General features: G+C 27.1%; 4 protein-coding genes across 6 annotated transcripts; all 4 read left to right on the top strand.

The window, feature by feature from the left end:
- The first annotated feature begins 939 nt into the window (after nucleotides 1–939).
- LOC118070161 (general odorant-binding protein 19d-like) lies at nucleotides 940–4,365 on the top strand. 2 transcript variants are annotated; one of them, XM_035088594.1, is made up of 5 exons: nucleotides 940–1,073; nucleotides 2,241–2,426; nucleotides 2,550–2,661; nucleotides 2,726–2,787; nucleotides 4,234–4,365. In XM_035088594.1, exons 1-4 carry the CDS (start codon nucleotides 1,029–1,031, stop codon nucleotides 2,785–2,787), a joined length of 405 nt encoding a protein of 134 aa, XP_034944485.1. In that variant the 5' UTR covers nucleotides 940–1,028; the 3' UTR covers nucleotides 4,234–4,365. The 2 variants fall into 2 exon arrangements, with proteins under 2 accessions (XP_034944485.1, XP_034944484.1); XM_035088593.1 differs by lacking the exon at nucleotides 940–1,073 and adding an exon at nucleotides 2,022–2,175.
- Nucleotides 4,366–5,784: 1,419 nt separating this feature from the next.
- LOC118070158 (general odorant-binding protein 56d-like) lies at nucleotides 5,785–7,077 on the top strand. The gene is made up of 5 exons (XM_035088589.1): nucleotides 5,785–5,909; nucleotides 6,124–6,303; nucleotides 6,462–6,573; nucleotides 6,641–6,699; nucleotides 6,948–7,077. Exons 1-5 carry the CDS (start codon nucleotides 5,862–5,864, stop codon nucleotides 6,978–6,980), a joined length of 432 nt encoding a protein of 143 aa, XP_034944480.1. The 5' UTR covers nucleotides 5,785–5,861; the 3' UTR covers nucleotides 6,981–7,077.
- Nucleotides 7,078–9,176: 2,099 nt separating this feature from the next.
- LOC118070160 (uncharacterized) lies at nucleotides 9,177–11,640 on the top strand. Of its 2 annotated transcripts, none has more exons than XR_004690727.1 (8): nucleotides 9,177–9,270; nucleotides 9,417–9,581; nucleotides 10,464–10,572; nucleotides 10,641–10,699; nucleotides 10,827–10,991; nucleotides 11,064–11,182; nucleotides 11,254–11,315; nucleotides 11,423–11,487. XR_004690727.1 is itself a non-coding variant. In XM_035088591.1 (8 exons), exons 1-8 carry the CDS (start codon nucleotides 9,223–9,225, stop codon nucleotides 11,507–11,509), a joined length of 810 nt encoding a protein of 269 aa, XP_034944482.1. In that variant the 5' UTR covers nucleotides 9,177–9,222; the 3' UTR covers nucleotides 11,510–11,640. The 2 variants fall into 2 exon arrangements, 1 of the variants encoding a protein (XP_034944482.1); XM_035088591.1 differs by having other exon boundaries at nucleotides 11,064–11,178; nucleotides 11,423–11,640.
- A 1,273-nt stretch (nucleotides 11,641–12,913) lies between these two features.
- LOC118070159 (general odorant-binding protein 69a-like) lies at nucleotides 12,914–13,907 on the top strand. The gene is made up of 5 exons (XM_035088590.1): nucleotides 12,914–12,995; nucleotides 13,071–13,235; nucleotides 13,328–13,436; nucleotides 13,517–13,575; nucleotides 13,657–13,907. The coding sequence occupies exons 1-5, from the start codon at nucleotides 12,942–12,944 to the stop codon at nucleotides 13,690–13,692; spliced, it is 423 nt and encodes a 140-aa protein (XP_034944481.1). The 5' UTR covers nucleotides 12,914–12,941; the 3' UTR covers nucleotides 13,693–13,907.
- Nucleotides 13,908–16,094: the final 2,187 nt, after the last annotated feature.

The raw sequence follows: 16,094 nt of genomic DNA, 5'->3' as shown, positions 1-16,094 counted from the left end.
ACTAAATGAAAGATGCCTAAAATTAATAGTGATTTTTTCTTTGTTTGCTAAAAATACTTTGTTTACAAATTACCTGTAAATTTTGGTTGAAAAAAAAAATTGAAAAAGAGTTGAATCAAATGTTATTCATACATTTTGAAAACATCTATTTAAATGCGTTATTATTGACGAAAATAATTATTAATATGATACTAAAATTGTTATGAAATCTATTTTAAACAAAGATCTCTGTAAATCTATGCGAACTCAAATAACTTGCATTGAGTGTATTCAATATTAAAATCCCATAAACAAACAATTGCATTTTGTGTTTAGTTTTTACACAATTCAAGATGTATTGAATTCTATAATTTTCATTGGGAAACAAATGACACAGATTTAAAAAAAGTTTGGCTATGCTAAGCAATCCTATGTCTATAGAGAACTAAAGTAGCTGAATTATGATTGATGAATAATATCATATATCTTTCTAATCGTGTAATATTCAAGTTATAGGTTTACTAACAATTAACAACAACAATCATATTATGTATGTTTCAATAATTGTTATACTGAAAACAATTATAGTCGTAGAAGTAATACCATTACCCTTAGATCTACTATATAATATCTATCGTATTGCGACTACATATAGCGATGTTTTATTTGCTCATAAGATTAATGTAGTGGTGGTAGCTATCCAAATAATTGGAGTAAGCATAAGGATTTTTGTAACAGAAGTCTACTATAATTATACTTGAGATTGCTGTTACACTGATATTTTTTTCAGTGTATAACACTTATGACATATTAACATTGAAATCTATATTAAAGATGTAATTACAACGGTCTATTTCAAGAAATTCCCCGGAAATGGGTTTTTACTGTAATTCCAGTAAAAATATCTCGTTTATTGTTATAAAATGTTGGTCATATGAGATTTAATAACAGGTTCCCCTTCTTCATTCCTAATCTCATTCCAATAATATAATACATCAGAAAATATTTTTTTTATTATTCGTCAATCATTTCTATCGGAAACATCCACGATGAAGCCTGTGATTATAGTGACTCTTGTAACAATTTCAATTGGAGTAAGTAAAAAAGTTGCCCTTTCCCTTCACTCAAAATTTATTTCTCTGGGATCCCATTTTTTTTCCTTAATAATCGAACATTTTACACAAAGCATGCGTTTGAATACTAAGTTATTAGTAATTTCAGATGACTTGTTTAAGATAGTCATTGCGGGTTATTATTTTTAATCTTTTTGCTTCATCTTTAATAATAATTAGAGAGATAATTAGTTCCAGCTGAGAAAAGGTTATATTACATTCAAAGGAGAATTCACACCTTCAAGTTTTAATCCTTCTTATTCTGAAACCATTCTTACTTGGAAAAATGTAAATCTATTCAATGAATTCTGAGTAGTTACATAATGCATCAGTTGAAATTTGTTCATTTTATCACATGTTATTTCTTCTTGGTGAATTTTTTACATTTGAAGTCAACTAAATGTTTCAATTATTCTATACTTTCGTAACAGGAGAAGGAAGGGTGAAGTGAAACACGAAGAAAAAGAATACAAATTAATTACTATATTCACAAGTGTTTATGATTTTTAATACATTAGTAAATTCAAAAATTGATTAAGAAAAAGTGCTATAAGCGTTTTTAAAATGATTCTATTAAATTAGTAATTTTTTTCAAGTGTTCCACTTCACCCTCTCTTCCTCAATCTTTTAAAATTTTTTTAAATTTTTTCTCGAAGTTAACAAATACTAATAATCATGAAAGATAATAATTTTACAGAATATGAATGTTTAAAAAAAAAACGGTTGATTACTACTGATCAAGTTTAAGAATGCTAATGATAATCGTGAAATAAATAGTATTGTCTGAACGTTGATGAAATTTTTTCTCGAAGTTGATATGTCAGATAGATGGTGATAATGATTTCGTTGACATGATTACATAAAAAGAACTGCTTACATCATTGTTATTAGTTACTTACATACAATGTGATAGATAGAATGATCAAGCTGATGAGTCACATCAGAAGAAAAATTCACTTGTGGATGAGTATATATAAATAAGAGTGCAGAATTTTTAATTATAATCTATTGTTTATTTCTTCGGAAAATGTACACCATGAAATCTCTATTAATATTATTCGTTATTTTTACGGCTAATTTTTACGTAAGTTATTTAAATTAACCACCAATAATACGCATCAATTATACTTTTTCCATTTGAATTAATAGGTTTTTGCTTCACCTCAAGGCAAGCCTCCTTCTGAGCAAGAATTAGAACGTGAGCGACAAATGCAAAAATGTTCCAAACAAACTGGAATCGACCATACAAAATTAACAAATGAACAAGTGCTAGGAGAAAATGTTGAACAAGAAGTAAAATGCTTTCATGCATGTATGTTTAAAGAAACAAAAATAGTGGGTTGACTAAAAATTAAATTATTATTTTGATCCAAGCAATAAATTGCTTGCAAATCCAAATAAACATTGTTTAAATTTATATTAAAAAAAATTATTAATAATTAGTAAATAATTTTTCAGATGAATGATGATGGTACAATAAACAAAGAAGTAGTTTTTAATTTCCCTCCTAACATGTCTCCAGATATCAAAGAACATTTAAAAAATTTACATGCTCCATGTATTGAGTTAAGTAAGTATAATTATGTCCATTATAATTTTATTACACATTAATAATTGTATTTTCTTAAATTCAGAGGGAGACACCGATTGTGAAACTGCTTTTCTTCTTTTCAAATGCTTGGCTACACGACAATAGGTAAGATTCGAAGTCGTCATACTGGTGATAATAAAAATCAATTTATCACCATAAAATTATATTACGTCAAATAAAAATTAAGTTTAAACCTATATTAAAATAAAATAATTATAATACTTATTGGCATAGAAATTTCAATAAACGAGAAAAACTTACCGAAATTATGTTTGAAACATAACAATAGATCACGTTCAGTTTTTAATTGGTGATTATAAACTTTTTAAAATGGGTCTTAGTTTGTGCCCTAACGACGAACTTTCCATTAATTAAAATTCGTAATTTTAATCATCTTTTAGTTTTTAACTTGCCAGTGGGAAGTTATAGTAATGGGTCCGATTTTGCGAATCGCTAATTTTGACATATCTCCACGTTTTAAGGTCCCGCGAATCCAATACGACCGTTTTCTAGTGGACGTCTGTGTGTGTGTATGTACGTATGTGCGTTCGGAATTATTTTTCGCCTCGATTATCTCGAGAACAAAAAATGATATCGATGTGGGACCACTTGCATTCGACGCGTAATTACGTAACTTAGAACTGAAAAAGTTTTCAGGAAAATCGGTAGAGCCATTTTTTTGGCAGAATCAAAAAACTGGAAAAAAAGGAAATTACCTGAATTTTGCAATTTATAAATTATACCATTTTTTAGACAAAATTTCAAGATCATTGCAGAAATATGAATATTAAATGATTGGAATACTTGTATGGATATATGATGACAATATTTCATCGAAAAAAAAAAATCTTAAAAAACAAAATCAGCAATGAAAGAATTTTAAACTCGTGTCAGGATTGAGAAAACAGCATTAAAGACGCTATAATAGTCAATAATAATTGTCAATAATATGGAATTGTGTTCATAACAATTATTGATCATAGTAATATTTAAATAATAAGTTTTAAATTGTTATAAACAATAAAAATAGGGACCCTTTCGATATATAAGAGTACTTTTAACGCATAATTTTTCCGTTTACTAAAAAAATGTTACCAACCGTATGACATAAATGAAAACGTACTTTTTTCGTGTATAACAATGAAATTCGTTGTAAATAATGAAAAAAAAGATCTATGAGGTACATTCGAATTCTTCTAACGCACAATTTTTTCTTTTACTGAAATAAAGTAACTAACCATATCAAATGAATAAAAAAAGACTCATTTCGTTTATAACAATTCCATTTGTTATAAAAAATGGAAACGGGTTCTATTCAAATTGTTTTTTTATTTTTTCCACTGGGAAGTTGGTCGTGTGGACCTTTCGGGTCGCACCCAGACCACTGCAGAGCACTGATATTTTGTTTTGTAACAAATTGCTATTATTATAAATAATATATAATTGTTTAATCACATAAAATTATTTATAATGATATTTATATTTATATTTGTTGATATTATAATAATTTAATAAATTTAAACCATTTTTAATTGTTCTTCTTATTTACAGGAATCTGGAAAGTGTATAAATGTTTCAACTGGTAATATTTATCGACCTATTATTCCTGGCATGACATTGCTAGCTGCAGATAATTTTCAAAAAACTTATTATACATAACAATAAAAAAACGATAATATTTAACTTTCATTTTGTGCAGTGAAATTACTTGATTTATTTCTATAAAAATATTTTATAAATGCAACATTTTTTTAAAAATGAGTTATCTAAAATACATTTCTGTAACAATACATATCAATAAAATTTAAATAAATAATGACCACTAAATATTTTGTTTTTTTTCATTGAGTAGTTTGCTATTAGAAGTGGTACATAAATTAAATCATAATAACTATCACTAGTAATATTGTACTGATGTACTAATTAATCCGTGACTTACAATTATAACAATACTTATATTGTATCATTTAATGAATTGAATTTATTTTAATGTAGAATTATGGATCATTTATTGTTATTACTCAATCACATTTTACTCTGTTAAATTATCATCAATGGTCACTTCCGTAAGTTTTCTTTTTATTGCAAAGAATTAAACTTTCAATATATTTGTGGGTTAGCTGATGGACGATGGCACCGTGCTTGCAAAATAAACTAATAAACCATAATAAAGACTGAACCATTATCCTACCTTCTCTTCTTATAAAAAAATCATGTATAATAGTCCCGTCAATTAGTTTTGAAAAAGGGCGAAAATTGAAAGTTCGTTGAACATAAACTGATTTTGTTGATTACGTTGTTTTTAGTGACGGCAGACATCGGTATTTTCAAGATATTGAATAAAAAAGCTTCTTTTTTTTGTGAATAACAAAGTAAATTTTGCCATGTGGTTACAAATTCATACTGATATCTACCGTCACTGAAAACAACCTAATGAATAAAATCGGTTAAGGTTCAACGGACTTTCAATTTTTGCCCTATTTTGAAGCATAATGACGGAACTATTATAATTTATCTTAATACATTTTGCTATTCAAAGAGATTTGATGCCTTCCTCTTAATTAATTGTATATGGTAGAAACTATACTTTATCTAAAGTATCGGGTCAATCCTATAATAATAGTAGCTCTAAACATAATAATTAAAATTTTATCTAGTAACAAAATATTACTTGTATAAAAAAACATTGTAAAAAATAACGCAAAGTATGATTACTTAATAATGCTCTAATTTTATTTATTTTTAATGTCTACGGATACTTCAATCATCAGCTCACTTTGAGTGTAAATTTTATCAAACAATATCATGTAAGTTATTGCATAATTTGATAAAAATGAATTTTTTTTAGTTGTATGATGATGGTCATGCTATTGAAATTTATTAATAGAACTTTTTAATAAAGTACTAATAATTTGCAAAGAACATTTTGTAATTAATGAAAAAAATTCCGGAAACAATTTTTCGCAATCAGCCTGATAACAACTTCGTGGACATCATTATAAAAAAACAGTGACTATTGTCGTGTAGCTTAAATAATAGGTTCCCCTTCCATAAATTTTAAAAGATTAAAACGCACTATTTTATAAAAAAATATCCATTCTCACAGAATATAAATAATCAAACAACAAACATCTTTCGTTACAATTTGTTTTACCGTTCAAGTGAAAACATCCATCATTATGAATGCTGCAATTGTATTTCTTGTTGTCTGTGCAGCTGCTGTAGAGGTAAGTTATTTCCATAAATTAATTACAATAATTATTATCTTTTACTGACTACTTAATATTATTCAATCACATGAACTAATTCATCTTATTATTAATAACTTTAAAAAACAGAATGTAATTATTGTTACGATAAAACATCTTAAAGTAATTAGAGCTGTAAATGTTTTATTAACTAAATTTTACAGATGAATATTGACTTACTGATCATTTCTAGGTACTTGCTGGACCTCATGGACACAATGGACATCATGAGAAAATGAAAAAAGTTATGGAAGAGTGTATTGCATCGACTGGGGCAGATCCTGAGTTAATCAAAGCTGCAAAAAATGGCGAAACTATTACCGATAAAAAAGTAAAATGCTTCACTACATGTATAGGCAAAAAAATGGGCTCAGTAAGTTGATTGTTTTCCTAATTGCATTTTTAAACTCTAGTGTAAATTTTAATAAATATTAGTATCAATATTATAAAACAATTATAACTATTAAAAATATTTTATGATTATCAATCGCTTATGCAAAATTTATTTATTTAATTTTTTTATGTACTAAGATAAATGAAGATGGCACCTTCAATAAAGAAGTGATCAATAAAATGGCAATGCATGCTCCTGAAGAACGCCGAGAAGAAATGCAACAATCACTCGCCAAATGCACTGAAATAAGTATGATTAATGCTACTACATTTTGATATTTATTAATCCATTATTAACAATATTTTTCAAATTACAGCTGGCGAAGATGAATGTGATAACGGATATCGCTTCTTCGAGTGCATACGCCCATACATGGTATAATATTATAAAATTATTATATATATGTAGATAGTATCTAGACATTGTAATTTATATTAATTTTTTTAAGAACGAATTTTCTGAAAATAAGTCTGTACTTATGCATTTCAACTTTTAAGCTTATAGTTGTTTATGATGAATGTATTTATAATCTATTTCCTAAAAATCTTTTAAGATTTATCATCCAGCATCTTATCAATGCATAAACCGTACGTAATTTGTTTTTATTTTATTGTTTATTTTAGAGACATCGCCAACGTAAACAGAACTCAGAATAAACATGGCAGTTTGATCCAATAAATATCTTCATTGGATATTGCTGACTTAATTATGTTTCCTTGCAAAAATAATAATAATATGTAACTGTTATTGAAATATCTTCTGCTTTTTATTCATATTGATCATAGATTTAAAAAATATCCTTCTCTCTTGAATTATCCCTTTATGGTTTCTTTTTATTAATAAATACTTAACTTTATTAATCATCTATTCGTTATTTTGAAACCGATAAAGTGCTAAATTTATTTATATTATTAATAAAGCACAATTCTAATTAAGTTAAAATTCACTAATTCGTCTTTAAATAATGATCTAATAATTTCATTCTGATTTTAACGCAATTTGTATAATATGTGAATAAATCCTTATAGAACTGAAGTTACTAAATTGTCATCAAAAATAATTGAATGAATAGTCCAATTTATTACATATGGTTTGATTTTATATTCATATTTCAGAAAATGTATTAATTGCTAAATATAATGAATATGTAAAAAATTATATTGATAAATCTTAAGTAATCATTATATTTAATTACTAGAAAAAATGAGCAACAAGAAATTTACATCATATTTGTATTTCACATATGTAAGGGAAAAATATTTGTTTCGGAAATGACTATTAAACATTCTAAACTAGAAGTAATTCCCTAAAAAAATGTATAGCTTGTTTCAGGGTAAAAAGCTCCATCTCTAGATAATCACCCGGAAATCCTCTCATTCTCTAGTCCAATCATCATAAGCGTACTTTGAGTAAATCTTGCATGAGACTTGGCATTTTAAAAATTATTTTCTAAAAATTACTCCAAAATAAACTTCAGCTAATGACTATGTACATGGTAATTTATCAACTATCATTATTTAATATGAATACGAAATTTATCAAGTACTTTCATCTCACTTGATTTTATTTACAATAAGCACAATGTGTGTAAAATTATTAAAAATAAATCTAATATAAAAAGACACTAACTGAAGCTAATGAAAGATAATCATAGCTATTCATTCATAGCATAACCAATGCTATAAAGTTAAATATTTATTGAGATAAATAACACCATTTTCTAAAGTGAAAATTTTATGAAGTAATTAACTGCTATTGTTATAGTGTTAGTGGTGATAAATGGAATTTTTATAAATAAAATATATTTTTAGTCGAAGGTCAGTGAATAACATAATTTTATTGTCTATAAATATATTTATCGAAAGGAAGTACTTAAAATAAAATACACTGCAAATCCCATTTTACAAACGTGTTAAAATAACACGCGTAAAGTGTGTTCAATTTAAAATGCCTATAAACAAACAATGCATGATTTGTTGACACTTTTTACACGTGTCGTAGTGCGTGAAAAATCTATAGTTTGTTTATGACATTTAACATTGAAGAGGCTTAGCGTTTTAAAAGTGTCTACAGCTTGGAATTGCAGTGTAGTGATATTCATTATCACGTAATTACCATAAAAATGTGTATTATTTGTACAAGTAAGCTTTGAATTTTATGTTCTCCCTCCCTATTTTTGTTTAAATATATTGTGGCTATTACATCAGTTGTATTAAAAATACTTCATTGGATAAATATAAATACGGTTGATTATTTTCCTTTGACATCAGTCATTTTTGTGACACCGATGCTAAAATTTACTACTTTACTGAATCATAAAGAGATCCGGTCGATTTCTGATCATAACAATTTCGTTTATCCAAAATGAAATGGAACGTTTTTCTTTCGATGATGAAATAAAGATAAAGTTATAAATGAAAGTACATATAATTTGGAAAAAATTAAAAAATAGCCATCAATAATATGACACAAGGTTTTTTTTTCACAATTAATGTATCAATATTTACTTTGATTTTTTTTTCTCGTCATTTTATTTTAACAAATAATACTGAACATAGCATAAATTATTTGAAAACTCAGAATAATTTGATTATTTTTAATTAATAGTTTTATTATTTTTCTTATTTTTTCAATGTAATATAATGATGTAAACATAGAAGATGGACATAACAGTGAAAAAAATATTATTTTATATTTAACAATTGATCAATAACTAAGAAACATTGCATGAAGGAAGGAAGCAATTAATGATATAATTGCAAGGATGATAAAATCTATGATTTTCTGACATTTTTACTAAATTGTTGAAGTAAATTGCCGAGTAAAAAATTACTTTTTCAAAAAGTATATAAGAGACATATTATTTGACCATTTGAGTTAGAATTTCAAAATTCTATAATGCGTTTGCAATTGGTTGTTTTTGCGATCACTGCCTTGGCAGTTGGTGTATGTTCATTATTTTTGTCTACTAGATTTTCATAAAATATAGTTTTAAATATTGTCAATAAATAATATTATTAACTATTCAAAAATTATGATTTTTGCTAAACTGGAATGATTAATTTGTATTTATTGTATTGTATTTAATTCAGGCATTCGGTCACGGCCATCATGGCAAGTTCAGGCAGGCATTTCATCATTGCGCAAATACTACTGAAGTTGATGGTGAAGTTTTAAAAGCATGGGTCAACAGACAACCTGTCGATGATGACAGATTGAAATGCTTCTTGGCTTGTGTAATGAAGGCAGTTGGTACAGTAAGTTTCACAATAGCTCTATTATTCCTTTTAAATGAAAAACTTTTTCCGAGAAATCTCTAGAGTTATTGTTAACCAGAATAAGTGATTTTTTTCATTACAGTATAATTTGTAAAGTTAAAATACCGAGAAAAAAATCATGTTGCTTTTTAATGTCAATACATTTTTTTAAATTTTTTTAAAACTATAAAATTTTCTTAATGTAGATGGTGAAAAAAATAAAATAATATCTTATTGATTCTATATCAAGCGAGTATTTATTTGTGCGAAGCAATTATTTACTTGATTACAAGTATTTAGATAAAAATAGAATATAAGCTTACTTGAATTTAACCAAGATAATTGTATTGTATAAATAAATAGTTTCGAATAAAAACGAAAAAATATATTCTCAGGACTGAACTTTAAATAATAATAAAAAAGGAGAACTCATGTGGAAAATTAAAGTAAAACGAATGTTCTGTGCACTACGCTTTCGTACTAATATATAGCTTACTTAATCTTCTATTTTGTTATACGTTTAATAAAACTTATGTGTGCTGCATTTTTTCACAATTTCAGAATACATTAAACTTTTTCTAAACTACAGAATATTTTTTTCATACAACAATACATCACTAATATAATTTTCAATTCTAAAACTTCAATGAATATTTAACTTTTCAGATAAACAATAATGTAATATGACATTTGATATATAGTTAAATAAATTCAGTACATATATCAAAATTTTATGTTAGATGATCATGCCTGCACATGTTATAATCTGATTAAAATCAGATAGAAGAGAAAGCAACATCAATATTGTATTTTAATTTACGTAAATTAGATTGTAAATTAATTTAATAAAAATTAATTTAATCTATTTTTTTTCATTTTTAGATGAATGAAGATGGTCAAATTATTCCTGAGAAAATCATCGCGCAAATTTCGATGCACACACACGACCGTGAAACTAAAGTTGAATCTATCGAAATTTGCAGCATTAAAAGTAAATCTAATTTAAAAAAAAAAAATATTTACAACAATTTTAATTGGTTTTTTTTTGATAATCAATAGGAGGAAAAGATGATTGTGAAACAGCTTTCTTGGTTGCAACATGTTTACGCCGTCATCATGTATGTGAATATTGATTGTATTCTGTAAATAGTGTTAAAAAGTTTTTTCGAACATTATTCAGTATAAATGCTAAATAATTAATGGCCAAATAAAAAAGAGAAGGAATAAAAAGCTTTCCCACCTTAGGTATTTGACCGTCCTCATCATAGTCAATCGTGGAAAAATTTCCAAAAATGTAAAATCGAAACAAAGGTCGATTCTGAACTTTTGAGAGCAGAACGTCGAGGTGAAGATGTCGATGATCCTCAAGTAAAATGCTTCTATGCATGCATGATGAAGAGATTGAATATTGTAAATAAAAGTTTTTAAAAACATAGTTAAATGGTTCAAAAATATTGAAATAAGTAATTAACATTTTTTTAGATGAATGATGAAGGTAAAGTCAATGTTATGAAACTCATCAACCACGTCAACATTCCTGAAGATGATGTACACCGTGTACAAAAAATTGAAATGTTCAGCACGTGTGCCAAAAAAAGTAAGTGTAATTTTCAAAACATTTAAAGTAAATTCAAGCTCTACTTAAAGCTTAATTTTTTTTCGTTAATTCCAGAGGGAACTGATGAATGCGATACTGCTTACCGTATTCGCAGATGTATCTACAAAGGTCTTACTGTGAGTATTATAATACACAACAAAAAAATTATTTTACAAGATAGATTTGATGAATCCACTTCATATTAACTCTTTTGTTTATATATTTTTAAATTTCTATTTTACAGAAAATGTTCAAATCTAATGTCCTTCCTACAACCACAACTGAAGCTCCAATGCGAGTTCCAATGGCTATTACTTCCGACAACGAATAAATATGTGCAGAATTAATTCCGAAACATTTTACATAATACAAAAGCTCAATGTCTCCCAATTGTAAATTATCAAAATCTTTATTGCGAAATCAATTCTGTAGACAAAATCGGAATAAATAATTTCCCCCAAATGATGTTTAATTTATTTCAAATTTTTTATAACTATAGTATACTTTTTTTTTGGCGGGTGCTGCTGCTCATTAATAATAGAGCACAGTAAAAATGAATTTTGCCAAAAACCTCCAATAATAAGTGTATTATTTTTATTATTTAATAACTCCATGACATTGAACAAACTATCTCTCTTTTATATCTCACAATCAGAAAAATAATTAACCAAAAAAATAAAAAATTCATTATAGATTTGTTTTTGTATCCATAGCATCAATTGTATCCAATAAAAATTCACATCATTCATTATTTTTATTATTTAATTAATCTTTTTTTGTCTAATAACACTTATGAAATAATACCTTTGTTATGCAATTGCTTGTAGAAAATCACCTGTCATCTGCTGATTACGAACAATAATGCATAGCTAATTATATGATCACTTATTATCTAGATAATGAAAGTATCATAATAAATTAATTATTACAGATGAACATAGATTAAAGAGTAAATAATAATAAAACATATATCAATAATTTATTAGAATATGTATGTAGCTATAAATTAATAATTTGAATATTAAATAGAATATCAATTATTATACTTATTTTATTATTACACCATTACTTAACTACAGATATGAGTGTAGTGTTTTTTTCAGTAAAATGCAATATAAATTTACAGCTTATTTGAGTTAACTATATGTTTTGCATTACATGCTAAGTTAGTTTTTATAACTCTGAAAGACATGCTTGTAACATTATATAATAATTTTTATTGCACATAAGAATACTGTTGAAATTTATAGCTCTCTTAGTTTTACTTATTTACGATTAATAATACATTATTTTATGGTATACCAATGGAAATTCTCATTATTACATGTGTTTCATGTATAACGAAATAAATATTTTTATTATAAATTTTTAAATTTATAATAAACTGTAAATAAAGCTACTACTTCAATCTTAATACAAAGAATCATAATATATTATTTTAACATAATGTTCTTTTATCTTTGGAACGCCTTTTTCATCAAATATAAAATTAAAGAAAAGATTCATCAAACAACAATGAAATAACTGTCCAACTACATCTTCGTTAGATTGTTTAGTAATTTATGATTGAAAAAATTATCAATAAATTGTTTATCATCGTCATTATCTAGCAAAATGTGAAAAAAATTTCAATAAATCAATTTTTAATAGCATTAAAGAATCTGAAATTCCTGAAATTGAAATGATCACTATTTAATTACGATAGTATAAAATCAGATACGATGATAGGGAGTGATCAATCGATTTTTATTCTACAGTTCATCATGTATCTTCTTAGAGTATTATCACTTGTATTGCTGGTAGTCTACACCAGTGCTGTAAGCTTTTCTTTATTTTGATAAAACATAGTACTTTGACAGTTTATTAAATTTATGTACATAAATTTGGTGTAGGATTTAACACCAGCTGATATCATGCGATTTGTAACAGTTCGTAGACAATGTGAGATGAGTAATCCAGTTGATCGTGAGGTGATTGAACGTGTAAGGCAAGCTGAATTAGTGAATGATCGTAATTTTGATTGCTATGTGTCTTGCATCTTGAAAGGTTCTAATTTCGTGAGTATTTTTTTAATATTGTTTGATGAATCATTATAATTCATTTGCAAAAGTTTATCAATTGTAATAAAATAAAAAAAATGATAATTCAGATGGGCGCCGATGGTTCTTTGAATGTTCCTTTCGCCTTAGACAAAGTACCTGAAAATTTTCCACTTCATGATGCTCTGGTCGATGCTATTAATATTTGTGGTAGCCGACGTAAGTACTTTTTTTTTAAATAAAGTAGCTTATCATTGATGCGTAACAATTAATAATATTAACGAACCCATGTAATCTAGGTGGCAATGATGAATGTTCTACAGCACATGAACTATTTATGTGTTTCCACGAACAAAATGTAAAACTTTTCTTTATTACTTCAGTAATATAATTATTAATATTTCAATTATTTATAATTCTATTTTTTAAAAAATTTCAGATTCCAAATCTTCTCCTGGGACAATTCCGAGGTTAATGTTGATTTTCAACTTATCCATTTACTCCAGAAAAATGAACTTTAAGTTTTAAATTCTCTAATTATTGAATATTTGAGAACTGAAAATTATAATATGTAGTTATTTCAATCATTGTACTTGGTGACAAATCTAATGTAGAATTAATATTTTATCGGCAGAGTTTTATATCTTTAAAATGAAAATTTATATGCTAATAAATAATAGTCAAATGACAGAGTGTTTATTTATTTACTAATTGCTGTTTTTGTTATATTCTCAAGTAGCCAAATTAACGTGAGACTGACGGCAGACTTACGTGCAGTCGAATCTCGCTAATATTAACAACTTGGGCCAGGGGCATTCGTTACTGTTAACATTTTTTCTTACCCCTACTTTTCTTAATGTCTCTCTTCTCTTATGCACATTACATGTGCAAAAAAAAATTGTGCGAAGAATTTATGTGCAGATATATATGTATGTCAATACAAATAAATTTAAAATGTGCGCCACAAAGATAAACTTGGATTAATCAATAAAAAATTTAAGAGAGGAGAAAAAATGTAACCATTACGCGACTATCTTGTCAACGTTAACGAGAGAATAACATTAACAGGAGTCACATTAGCGGGGTTCAATTGTACGTTGGCCACAGTTTGTCATTTACGTACATATGTATCTGCCATTTTCCTGAAGCGGACAGATGCAAGATTTTCGTCAGAAAATTTAATGTCACAAATTAATGACAATCTGATGCAGAACGGTAACAAACTTACGTAAGTCTGACGAAAATTCTGACGTCAGGACTGATAACTGGGGTTGATTTACGACGATTATTATTATTATTACGACATTAGGAAGTTATTGAAATTGGGTCGATTGGTGAAATTTGAATTTTCATCATATCTCCACGTTTCATAGTATTTGCAAGCATACTGACCAATTTTTAGAATGACGTCTGTGTGTACGTACGTACGTATGTATGGACGTCAGCATTTTTTTCGTTTCCGATATCTCACAAACAGATGAAAATATCGACTTCAACCAAAATTAATTCGAAAGATATTATTATAAAGAAGATCTGAGTGAAATTTAAACAAATTCGGTCAAGCCGTTTTTTTTATAACAAAATAACTAATAAAAAAATGAAAAGATTAGCTATTTAAAGTACTTTTAAGTCATACAATAACAATTTCATTTGAAAATTGAGTCGATACTGACTAGACATTATTGGTTACAACCAAATATGACTTTCAACAATTACACATTGTTTATAACAATACGAATTTGTTATAAACAATTAAAAATTGTGTTCATCTCTTACCTAATGCGTATACCCCATGGATTTGGATGCTTTTGTGACGTTCGAGCGAACGTCCCTTATTTTATTATTTGAAATTATGAGAGAAATTCAAGAAAGAATTGACAGCTAGATACTAATCTACTACTGAACTCTTCCCTGAATACCGGTAAACGAGGTTTAGTACTAACCAACGTACCAGGTACTCTGATAACTTCTTGTTTACTTATTTGTGTTCTAAGTCAGGTAACGAACACGGATTCGGATACACTTATGGTCTCGAGAAACCTAGATATGTTCTTTCAAAGGTTTCCTTTAAATGAAAGAAAGATTGAATTTTAATGATTTTTATTTTATAACTTATCAACGAAATATTGAATTAAAACAAGAAAAATATTTAAATGAATAATAATTAATAATTATATTACCGAATATATCCTTGCGGTGAGGTGTCACTTTAACTTACACTAATAAAGTTAAAACAATCAAGACTCTAGGTATGATTGATTCTGACTTTATATCCCAACTATCAGTCCAAGACCGAAGTATGGCCCTAATAATTAGGTCGAGCCTATTCAGAGTTCACTGGAGGTAAGGTAGTGTCTCTTTTTATTTTTCAACCTTACTCCGAAGCAGAGTTAAACAGCTCCCGTAGAATGTTGAAAAATAATTGAATGAAATAATTTTTAGGCTATATTCTCAACCTTACTTCGAAGCAGAGTTAAACAGCTCCCATAGAATGTTGAAGAATATAGTAAAGGATAGGTTACCAGTGAATCTGAATTTTTGGAGAAGACTGACAATTAGAGACAAGTCAGAGTCAACGCCAGAAATTAGACTAAAGATTCCCTAAAAAGCGGCCCTTTTTATGTCAAATGAGGCCCACTTACACATGTTATCATGAGATATATGTTTAGAGGTCTTGATTGTGTTAGTATGTAGACGTGGAAATCTAGTCGTGGCGTTTTTGACGTCAGTAAATTTCCACATCTATTGTTTCTAAAGTTTGGATAAGTCAACATGGTATGATCTCGTCCCCTATCTATTCATTTATAGGTGACAACTGTTGCCCTGTTGAGTCCCACAGTCAACCTCCGTTTTAACTGATGGTAAGATAGATTTCGT

The sequence above is a fragment of the Chelonus insularis genome, unplaced genomic scaffold (genome assembly GCF_013357705.1).
Source record: "Chelonus insularis isolate UGA/USDA-ARS -01 unplaced genomic scaffold, ASM1335770v1 contig_547_pilon, whole genome shotgun sequence".
In the NCBI taxonomy this organism is placed as follows: domain Eukaryota; kingdom Metazoa; phylum Arthropoda; class Insecta; order Hymenoptera; family Braconidae; genus Chelonus; species Chelonus insularis.
Note: the sequence above shows the minus strand (reverse complement) of the source record. Positions and strands in the feature narration are given on the sequence as shown.